This window comes from Crassostrea angulata, chromosome 3 (assembly GCF_025612915.1).
Source record: "Crassostrea angulata isolate pt1a10 chromosome 3, ASM2561291v2, whole genome shotgun sequence".
Classification (NCBI taxonomy): Eukaryota; Metazoa; Mollusca; class Bivalvia; order Ostreida; family Ostreidae; genus Magallana; species Magallana angulata.
Window position 1 is genome coordinate 45,106,837 of NC_069113.1, and position 12,027 is coordinate 45,118,863.

The 12,027-nt window shown below is 32.0% G+C and overlaps 1 protein-coding gene across 1 annotated transcript; it reads right to left on the reverse strand.

The window, feature by feature from the left end:
* Nucleotides 1-4,703: 4,703 nt before the first annotated feature.
* Nucleotides 4,704-7,458, reverse strand: LOC128175136 (tyrosinase-like protein 2). Its single transcript, XM_052840557.1, has 4 exons — nucleotides 7,054-7,458; nucleotides 6,743-6,861; nucleotides 6,452-6,642; nucleotides 4,704-6,305 (listed from the first exon to the last, which is right to left on the reverse strand). Exons 1-4 carry the CDS (start codon nucleotides 7,456-7,458, stop codon nucleotides 5,050-5,052), a joined length of 1,971 nt encoding a protein of 656 aa, XP_052696517.1. The 3' UTR covers nucleotides 4,704-5,049.
* Between the last annotated feature and the right edge of the window lie 4,569 nt (nucleotides 7,459-12,027).

Here is a 12,027-nt window from a genome sequence, read left to right on the forward strand (position 1 = left end):
TTATACTGGTATAAGTTTCTATTACCGTTTAGCCTTTTTTTGGTAGGAAAAAAAATTTGTGGATTAATTGCAACTTATTCTGGTGGATATAATTCTGTCCAAAAAATGTACTGTCAGTTTATTTGCAACAGCTGAGAACAACAAGTAAAAAAATCCTAAGCTGCCTTCATGAGGCCGTAAACTTTAATGTCTGATGCTTGCTACACACTTCGATATTTTGGATTAAAAATTCATAAATACATGTAGTACTTAAAATATGCTTGAAAAAAGTATTAATTTGTTTTATTAACCATTAGTTCTATTTTTTTTTATTGGTGAAGAAACCATTTGTCAGACAATTTTCTGTACCTGAGTCGATAATGGATCAAACGTCTCCTAAATGAACACAAGGTAACACCCCTGTCAGTGGGGTTAATTACACAAGTAGCTATAAACGGGTGTTTAAACAATTAACTCTTTATTTATAATAATGTTCGACTTTTGTAGCAATGAGCAGCTGTGATTCTTTGTATATATAAAAATATGCTAAATAAAAACTACACGTTTGTGAACAAAATCTACATAATAGTTCCTATATCTAATTTTGGTGATTTTAATTTTGATGAATCTTTAGGAATCACCAAATTAGGCAAGAATGATATTTCCGTCAAAATACCCCCCCCCCCCCCCCAAAAAAAAATATAAAAAAGCAACAACAAAAAAAAAAATAAAAAAAAAAAATAAGCAACAAAAATACCCCCCCCCCCAGCAATACAGTGTATCCAAGATTAAGTTGAATAGACTTGATTAAGTACATTATTAATGAAAAAAAGTATTGAGTGTTAATTGACATGCTTATGTTAAAATGTTTAAAGGGCAATTACCTGCATGGTTCGATTAAAAAGGCAAACCTTATCCTTTTATAACTTTGACAGTACTTTGACAGTACATATGAACGAATAGACAAAACTATTTTGGATTGACATTTCTGCCAATTAAGGTCTTCCGTTTCCAACGGAAGACCTTATTGTTATTGCTTTGTTTCTTTTTCCCTTTTATTATTTTTTTTTTCTTACGCTTTTTTGTACAAGCGATTTCTTGAAAACGACTTGACCGATTTTCGTGAAAATTTCAGATCTTGTAGATATTGATAAAAACCTTATATATAATTTTTTATTTTAATGACGTCATTTCCGTTCGGGAAATATTGACGTTTTAGTGATTTTTAGAGGGTCATTTTGTCCTGCTATCTCCTCCTAAACGAAAAAAGATATTGAATTTAAATTTTCAGGGATTTTAGACAAAAGATTTAAGATGTGTTTAAAGGCATTTATGGTTGTCTGGCTTCAAAGGCGGCGAAGCTCGCCTGGACCCGAAAATCGAGTTTGAAAAAGCGACGTAAATTTTAATGGTTTTCGTTCTTTATCTCCTTTCCTGAAAATATTTTACCATAACATATAGAGCAAATAAAATTTATATTTACAAGATCTTTCGTTTGATAACAAGAAAAAGGGGCTGGTCCCTCAAATTAGGGGCCAAAAGGGCTCTAAAGTCTTTCTTTCATAGCACCTTACTGAGAAATGTTTTGTAATATGCTTAAGAAGCAAAAATGTTCATCTTTTACTAATAAAACTATACATTATAAAAATTTTATTATGCGTTAAGTAATTAGGGGTTTTAAGGGGCCAAAAGTCCAAAACTTCGATCGAATATATCTCAAAAAGGACGAATGTTTTGAAAAGCAATATAGAATAAAAGATGCTTAGAATGATGTTTTAAAAAATATTCAATCATAATATTTTCGTTATCTGGCCCCAATAAGGAGATTTGGGGTCGGCCCCTAAAATGTCCTATCCCAAATAGCTCAAAAACGGCAAAAAATTTCCAAACACTTGTTGAACAAAATATGTTTAATATCAAAAGAACTTCCGTATGATGCTAAAAAAAATGGGCTGGTCCTTCAATTTAGGGGCCAAAAGGGCTCTAAAGTCTTTCTATCATAGCACTTTACTGAGAATTATTTTGTAATATGTTTAAGAAGCAAAAATGTTCATTTTTCACTTATAAAACTATACATTATAAAATTTTTATTATGCGTTACGTAATTAGGGGTTTGAAAGGGCCAAAAGTCCAAAACTTCGATCGTATATATCTCAAAAAGGACAAATATTTTGAAAAGCAATATAGAATAAAAGATGCTTAGAATGATGTTTTAAACAATATTCAATCATAAAAGTTTCGTTATCTGGCCCCAATAAGGAGATTAGGGGTCGGCCCCTAAAACGTCCTTTCCCAGATAGCTCAAAAACGGCAAAGAATTTCTAAACACTTGTTGAACAAAATATGTTTAATATCAAAAGAACTTTTGTATGATGCCAAGAAAAAGGGGCTGGCCCCTCAATTTAGGGGCCAAAAGGGCTCTAAAGTCTTTCTTTCATAGCACCTTACTGAGAAATGTTTTGTAATATGTTTAAGAAGCAAAAATGTTTATCTTTTACTAATAAAACTATACATTATAAAATTTTTATTATGCGTTACGTAATTAGGGGTTTGAAGGGGCCAAAAGTCCAAAACTTCGATCGAATATATCTCAAAAAGGACAAATATTTTGAAAAGCAATATAGAATAAAAGATGCTTAGAATGATGTTTTAAACAATATTCAATCATAAAAGTTTCGTTATCTGGCCCCAATAAGGAGATTAGGGGTCGGCCCCTAAAACGTCCTTTCCCAGATAGCTCAAAAACGGCAAAGAATTTCTAAACACTTATTGAACAAAACATGTTTAATATCAAAAGAATTTCCGTATGATGCCAAGAAAAAGGGGCTGGCCCTTCAATTAAGGGACCAAAAGGGCTCTAAAGTATTTCTTCCATAGCACTTTACTGAAAAATATTTTGTTATATGTTTTGGAAGCAATAATGTTCATCTTACATTTATTTAACAATATATTATAATCATTTTATCATGTGTTCCGTATTAAGGGGCTTTTAATGGGTTTTAAGGGGCCAGAAGTACAAAACTTTGATAACATACCTCAAAAAGAACAAATATTTTAAAAAGCATCATTTTGAAAATCAATATAGAATGAAATGCTGAGAATGATGTTCCTGACAACATTCAACCATCAATTTTTTTTTGTTGCCCCGATAAGGAGATAAAGGGTCAAATATCAAAGTCAAGGTCATATACCCTTAAAAAATCGCACGGAAGACCTCCTCGTTGCTCGCAACGAGATCGTATCTAGTTGTAATTATTATTGAAACACCAAGATTTTGATTTAAAATGTATTTGAATCATATAAAAGAAGAAAGAAAGATCTGCTGCTCTACTTTGTTTGTATTAGTTAATAAAATACAGTAAATATGTCATGCATTATAAATTTTTGCTTAGGTTATCTAAATAATTTGGTATTGATAAAAAAATATTCATAACTAAGACTTATTTTGAAGTGAATACTTTGATCCTCAAAATGTAATCAAAAAATTTCTTTCAACAAATATCAGTGCAATAAACCAAAACAGTGGGTAGCATGTGTTAGCCCCTTTTATTTAATATCAGTTTTTGTCTTGATATTTTCTTTTCAACATTTGTATACAATGTACTTACCTTAAAATGGAATATTTTCACTAAATGTATATAACATTAATTTAAGGATTAATTTCAGTAGATTGTGTCCCCAAGCTGGTAAAGACAGTTATTGCCCACTTTGAATGTTACATTTCGTTGTGTTTTATGTGCATCGATAAATTAATAAAAGTTAATATGCATCGAATCTGGGCTGGACAATTTTTGTTTGGTTTTGAAAAAAAATGCACGGATTGACGAATAAATTAAAGATGACTGAATTTGTTTGTTAATTATAAAATAAACATACATCATACATTTTTATAAATATATCTTTATCATCGCTGTTTCTAAAACAGTATATTTCAGTGCCCTAGGTAGAAAGTAACCAAGCAATTACAGAGCAGGTTCAGTTCAGGCAATGATAAAACAACAGATTTTGCTGTTTATTGATGATTGAATATCTTTAAAAAAATAAACGCGGAACTAAAATATGTAAACAACTTCTTTAAAGTAAATCATGGTCGGTAACTTGTAATCCGACATCCATTCAGGCCCACAACTTATAACACTATCGAAGGCATGCATGTAAAGAGCAGAAGAATTGCACATAGAGTACGCAAGCGCAAACTACGATAATTTTTATGGATCCTGATGGTAGCTCACTTCATGAAGGCCGAAACTTTAATATAACATCCCGTCACAAAATAGCGAATGAATGTAACAATGGCTTAGCAATTTCAGTGTTGTAACCGTCACATTCCCCCCAAATTGTTTATGTTTTCCTTATTTGACTTATACATTCCTTATGCTTCTTGCTACATGTATCTTTCGTAATGCATCGTTTTCTGTTCATTTGAGAAATTAGCCCTAGGTATAATTAGATAGTTAGCTAAAGTCCTCCTTCGCTTAGAACTTATGCATGCTTAAAGAGGATGGATTGACAACAAATTAGCTATCAGATAAACCTGAAAAAATTTAGATTTGTACTTTAACCATAAACTTCAATTTAGTAAAGAAAAAATTCCATTTTTCTTAAACCAAGAAATGTGAATATTTTTATATATCTTAAAATTCTAAAAATTAACAACACTCGTTTTTTGAAAAACTTATTTAGCAATCTGAACAGGAGAAAGAATAGTGCATTTTTGTGGTGTTTCAAAACTATTTTAATTGTAAATCATAACAAGTCATTTCTGTGTACAACAGGTTAAATAATACCAAAGCATTTATGTATTTAAAAACATCTTTATTTGAATTACATTTTATAAATGCTTAAGTAATGAAAATATATGCTTTGATTTTGGGACAAACACTATGAACGTATCAAAAGAATAAATAAAACGGTCAACTTCATCAAGTACAAACGATATAAATAAATGTAAAAAAAAAAGGTCATTCAACCAAACCTCCGATATCAAGGTACATGTAGAATATCCAAAGTACAAACGATTCAATTAAACTTAAATAACATAGCATATTATATACATCAAAATGTAAGCTATTAGTATTTCGACCAAGGCCATAAATTTTGGTGGTCACAAATAAAAGTAATAGCCGAGAAATGATTTGTAAACAATGGTCCTTTACCATCTAAACTAAGATGCCAAAGAGAACTGATGGCCGACTCATAACTTTTCCTGTACATCAATGGATATTCATTTGTAATCTTAAAACTTCCTGAACAAGCTTTGTACGCAGACGAAGACCCTTTTTGTACGGAACATACTGGTCGACAAACTCGGCCACAACTATCATAAGCAGAAAGATATGCGTTACTGTTTTCATCAGACGGTTTTCGTACAGCAACTTGGACAATTGCAGAAGATACAGCTTGGCGTTCATCTAAAATGGCGAATTCTTTGTATCTTCCGTGATAATTTAAACCATCGGATTGAACAAAGACTTTTGTGGCCCCAGAACCCGACGGTTCACATCTTTGTTTGTATAAAACCCGATTATTGATACCTAATTCTTTTCCGCCATCGTAAAAACTTGAAGGATCATACATATCACGGCCATCAACTGTTGAGTTGAAAACATCACTTTTTGGGCGTTCATATATTACACGTACATTCAAATAAACCCATTCTTTAGGAGTATAATGACCATTAATCATGAGTGTGTTCGTGTAAGATCTATCCAACGCTGAAAGAGCTTCAGCATGGCTCTGTAACAAAACTGAATTATTATCAATATTTGCACTACGTTTGCCTCGAACAATAGTTCTAACGCGTCGCAAACCTGTTGGTCGTCTGACTAAACCAGGAATATTTCCAGTTCCTCTTGATCGAGCTACACATACTCCTTGAAGGCAGACTAAGTATTGGCTTCCTCCACACGTTGGGCATCTAGGTAATGGAGTGTAACGTACGATTCTATCATATCTATCAGAGAATGTCTCCAAATTTGTCATTGGTCGTACAAAAGGCATAAAGTTTACTCTTTGGAAAAATTCATGACCCTGGGGAACATTTGGTCCTCTTGGATAATCACGTTGGGGGTCAACTCCTCTTGCTCTTTGATTGTTTTTAAACATGTACCACATATAATGGAACATTGAATGTAGGAACCAGAACACAGGATCAAAGGTCGAGGTATCAAGGGCAGAAAAATGACCATCTATGTGGTTATGAACGGCATTATGGTGAACTTCAATAGAAAACACACTCATTGCCGGTTGCGGTTCGGTAATTTCGCTTGTCCTAGTTCTGCTCATAAGAGCTCTGAGGGCATCTCGTCTGGGTAATCGAACACCACCTTTAATAAAAAAGAAATTAAGCATATATAAATGATTGCGTAACTTGTGTATATGGAATGAAAAAACAACCAAACATTTACATAATTAACTTGAAAAATTATTGAGTGTCCCGTGTAAATTAATTAAGACGATTCTTTATTTATACCTGCACCAACATTTCTGATGATGGGAGTATTTTGGGGCGTCACCCAGTTGCCACAGAAACCTGTCCTTACTGGCCCATTTCCATTTCCAAAGAAAGTATTTGACCAAATAGCTGAAGAAGTCGGATCATTCATTGCTCCGTCCATCATGAAGTCCCAGTATGGGATAGGTGTTCGACAAGCTGTTTCCAATCTGTAAGTACAGACAACAGACATCAGAAAAAATAAAAACTTTATTTTTTTTTTTTATATATTTGAAAACAGTTTAGCGATTTCAATGCAATGAAACTTACGCTAGCACATATAGTGCATGTCTACCAAGAAATCCGGGCCCATTATGCATCAGCTGGGCAGCTTGTCCAGAGTGCAATGACCCAATTAAGTCGTAAATACTTCTTGTCCGATCGATTGTCTGTGTAAAGAAGAATAAAGTTATAATTTTGTACATTTATTTTGAATTTAATCAATAAACCAAGGGAAGAACTTTAAAGAATTTTAAAAAACCCATTTTAAAGGCAGTGTGCATAATATATTTAACATCTTTTATTGACAAGGTGACATAATAAAGTAAGAATATTTGCATTAGATTTTCAAATGTACTTACAAAATCTCTTTTTAGTCGATTTAAGCAACCGAAAATCCTGTTCCGTTGTGCTGCAGATAGTGTTCTAATCTCGCTTCTTACACGCCATGTAGCGGTGGTCTGACGCTTTTTTCTGGTCAGTTGTGTCTCCGCATCAATCTGACGGTAAAGGGATTCTAAATAACGGACTCCCTCTGCACTGATGTTCTTCTGTGTATTTTCCTCATACTGTGAAAGGGAGTATTTCCGGAGACAGAAATCTTCGATTAACTTTCCGGGAACTTCAGCTACGCTCGTATTTAAAGATTTATAGAAAAAACATTCCTGCAGCTCTATGGGTGTTTGTATCTCCTGAACTTTTCCGAAAATAAAGGGTAGGCATAAAGCCAAACCAAATAAAAAAAGGTAAGAGTAATTTGTGATCATTCTAAAAAGGAAAAAAAAAACATTGTAATTAAAATATACATTAATACTTAAACGAAATATCATAATTCAGAAATAATCTAAAACTGGTTAAACTTATAATAATTGTTTCTTCAAAAAATAATTCAACTTTATTTTAATTGAAAATCATACGATATATCGTACCTTTTCTTTGCATGGAAGGAGGGCCGATTTCTCTTTGTTTTATTTTCCTTTTATATACATGAGCGGAAGTAAGAAGGCAGGGTTTAATATGATTGATTATCAAGGTACAATTAGAAAAAAATCCCAAAATGCTCAATCAATTGAAAGTTAAATAAAGAGACATTTCAAACATCAGTTTATGTGCTTTAAATTTTAAATTGTATGAATATATACTTCATATCTCTCGATTTATGTTCGAATTATTCTTATTACACTGAATGATTGATAGAAAAGTCACGCAAAAATAAACGATATCTTTGATTAAAAAACCACAAGCTTATTAACATATATAAAAAAATTACTCCTGTTCCTACAAAATAGATGCATAACATTACAATTAAAATTTTATCGTTTAGGTTATTTTTCAGGCCTGATTGTGAACAACAATAACAATATCGGCTTTTTGTTATAAAAAGTTCTCCTGTAATCTTCTTACATTCTATTTAAAAAAACATTTCGAGAGCAATTTTTACAACGTCAACATCATATATTCTATGTAAGGTTTATTTCATAACACGACAATAGTGGGGTTTTGTGCCACAAGGCAACAAACATTGTTGCACGAGAATTTTGGGGAGGCTGGGTGGTCAAAAATTAATTAAACATCTTAAATTTTAAAAATGACTTGTGAAGATAAGTTAGGAAAACACAATAAAATTTAACTTTAAAGTTTAAAATTTCGTATGTCGTTGTACAGAACACTTTATTTCAGGAGAACTGTATATTTTAAATTTGTAAACCCAACTACATGTATCTACGTGACTGAAGAAATAATATCATTAATTGTGCATTATTCAATTAATGGAAAAAAATCCAAGAAATTTAGGTTTATTTCAACACTGTATGATTGTATTTGATTGATTTCAACGAAAGGAAAAGTTTATAACGCTATGTTTTGTCCCAAGTTATTGCTTCCGTTACTCTTGGCAATTTTTTAATGAAAATAAATATTGAACTGAATAAAAGGGGAGAATACAAGATTTCTTAATTGTTAAATCATCTGTTTTACACAGGAAAAGACATTTGTAATTGGAAATGTTTACATCTCTTCCCTATTTGAAAATTTTCAGGGCACCTCGCGATCGCACACTTTTTAAATGGTATCATTCGGTTATTTTGTATGTTGTTTGCAATGCAAAATCAGAGACATAAATAACAGAGATTGGCAACTGATCGAAATCTCGCGAAATCCCGCGGTCCCTATTGTAAAGTGTTCCAAGTTTAAATCAGTATATCTTTCTAATAAACAATTATATCAAAATATAAACAGCTAAAACCTATTACCAAAACATTCAAAATATTATGTTTTCATGAGTTTATGTCATATAAACAATATTAAAAGAGGAGTTTTAGGAGGCAGTAACTGTTGGCTACCCGTCGTCCGAGATTTCGTCGATGTTTAATAGATGGCCAAATATATTTTCTATATATTAATCTTATTTTTCAATTTTTGTTTCAAAAATGTCTAAAACCTTTTCATTAAAACAATATACTATTGATTCAAGATCATTATCTCACTCACTAAAATGTAGTTCTCAAAGTAAGGTTGGTCCCGTACCATTTTTCAACAACAAAACACGTTAATGGCGGTATTGCCAATCTCCGTTACTAGTATTTATGTCTCTGGCAAAATCCACCTATGCTTTTTATTTTTGGTTATGTATTAAAACCGAATGCAATAGAGGGGGCATTTTAAAACAGAAGATAAGGACTTTTTTTTGTTTTACTAAGCGAATGTCGTTTAGGCACAGGGGAATTTATGATTATCGAAATATTATGCAAAAAAAAAAAGAAAAGAGGAAACTGCTCCGAAGTAACATTAAAGATAACAATAGGGCAACGCATCTAGAGATAAATCTTGTATACGTCAATTCATCCTTTTATCCAATTAAATTTTGTCCGTAAATTTTCCAAAACCATGAAAATGAATACTTCTTTGACAATTAAAAAAGTTGCCGCCATGTCATTTGATTGATTTCTATAATACATTTTATCATCTATCCCAATGCAAGATAAAATTTTTTTTATCTTCATTTCAATTTTTTGTACTTGATTTGTCATTTTGTCAATCGTTATGAATATGTTTCAGATTTTTGTCTATCAATTTTGCTTCCTTACTCTATAATGCATGGAGATTCTATTATAATTCAAAAGAAATGTCACATTATGCATAGCACTTATTATACGAAAATGATTGATTTAAGATCATATAATAATTACAAAAAATATATATTTTTTAAATTAAATTTTGTTGAACAATACTAATGAAGATGATGTGAATGCCTTTAACGTTATCTATAAAAGAGGTTCTTATACAACACAAGGGTTCACACAAAAGTAATGTCATTCCATGTATTGCGCTACTCAATACTCTGTTAGATAAAATAATATATCAAATATGCATAATATTATGTTTTTGAGGAATAATCAACTTCAAATATATATATATATATATATATATATATATATATATATATATATATATATATATATATATATATATATATATATATATATAATTTCGTTGTGACATAAAAGAACCAAACGCTATACATAATATGTTATACGACTTGTTTAAAGTTATTACTTCCGGTAAAATTACATTGTTCAAGATGTGACAAAGCTCAAAGCTGTAATTCCTTTCTAAAACAGATTTTTAGGCATTCGTCCCTTTATCAAAGAAATGAAGGTAATATACATGTACAGGTGTATGCGGAAAGTAAGGCAATGTGTTTGTTAGCTTTGACTAATACAAATTACCAGAAAAAGGTGTTTTTAAATCAATATATCAAATTAAAAGTGGTAGATAGTAAACAGGATGTCTTTAATAGTGGCTGCATTGTGTTATGAAAAAAAAATATAAAAAAAGAAGTTTATCGAAGGACAGACGACCGGAAGGAAAGTTAAGCCAGTGTGTTACGTCTACAATGTTATAAAGCTACGCCCATTTCTTTTGTAACTTTTTGTAGAGTTCTCTATTTAACTAATGGTACTCTAAAGGGAAAAGAAAAAAGGTTACAACTCATGAATTGTTAAATAATAAATTTGAGTAAAGCTTTTGTAGAAGACCAAATTATCGATGAAAATTAAAAGTTCAGAAATCACGTCACAGGCATGCGTCGTCAATCATCTCTCTATCTATACTTTAATGCCAAAATGTATAGAACGTTGTACTACACTACATTAACCCAGCCGCTAAATACAATGGTTTACACAGACTAAAATTGATAATTTGTTTATTAGCTATGCATGCAATTCGAAATGGACATTAATAATTTATTTGATAAAATTTTGATTTATCTTCAAATAACAAATACACAAGTGAAACTATTTTTTTCAAAGCAGAAGTTGCAATCGACTTGTTATTGACAATCAAACTTTTTCATAAATTGCTTCGATACAACTAGACTTGGTTTATTCATTCTTCCCACATTAGGAAAGTTTTAAAAAGAGAAACAAAATCGTTTAGCTTGAATGAAGTAAACAATTTGTCTGAATTTTTGGAAACAAAATCGTTAGATATACACAATTTTCTAATCTACATGATCCTTATATTTACAATGATTTGAAAAATGAATTCTTAAAATTCTGACTTTCTTCGCTACACTTGTTAATTATTAGAAACAGGAAGATTCTACCCGACGTGGCTGGTGCCACCTTGCCACTGGCCGCCACCTACTGGACGCGCAGTGGGGCTATGCACAAAGAATATCTAATGATAATATCACAGACAGACAGACTAACACAATCCAGAACTTTAACGCATATACATGCCTTGAATAATAACACTGTGTTGAGTTGAAATACATTTATTGTTACTAATAAGGCACAGTTAAACAAAACACATCAGTTTTTATCCTTACAAAACAAATTTGGTAATAGTAGGCCACAATTTTTTGTGGGGGACTGGGGATAACTACAAGAGTACCAAGACAACTAAGGCACTCAGGGGGCCGAGTGTAAGGACAAGTGCCCGATCCAAACGGTCACCACGTCCTGGACCGATAAATGAGTGACTGCCCTTCTCCCTACCTTCTGGTTTATACCTTACTTACCAGACTGTGGCCTCCCCCTGCTTGTGAGAGGTGGAGGTGGAGCCAGCCATGACAGGCTATGGGCCACTAATATTAACATCTGGGGTTATATATTTTATAAACACTTATGTATAACATCCCGAACACGCCCAGGTTATGGGACCACTTGATCACAACATACACCAAACTATCCCGCAGTCCCCGCCACAGGATACACAGTGGTAACATCGTTATTGTTGACAAGCCAATCATGTTAAAAAGTTTGTGTAACTATGGAACAAGGTAACAAATTTACCTGTATCCCGCATAATTTAATCGTACGAACGGGAATTGG

Excerpts from the sequence above, each read along its gene's own strand:
- LOC128175136 (XM_052840557.1), bottom strand. The coding sequence starts at position 7,458 with ATGATCACAAATTACTCTTACCTTTTTTTATTTGGTTTGGCTTTATGC. Across the intron at positions 6,862-7,053 it reads ATCGACTAAAAAGAGATTTT|ACAATCGATCGGACAAGAAG; the intron begins GTAAGTACATTT and ends TTCTTTACACAG. Across the intron at positions 6,306-6,451 it reads CATCAGAAATGTTGGTGCAG|GTGGTGTTCGATTACCCAGA; the intron begins GTATAAATAAAG and ends TTTTTATTAAAG.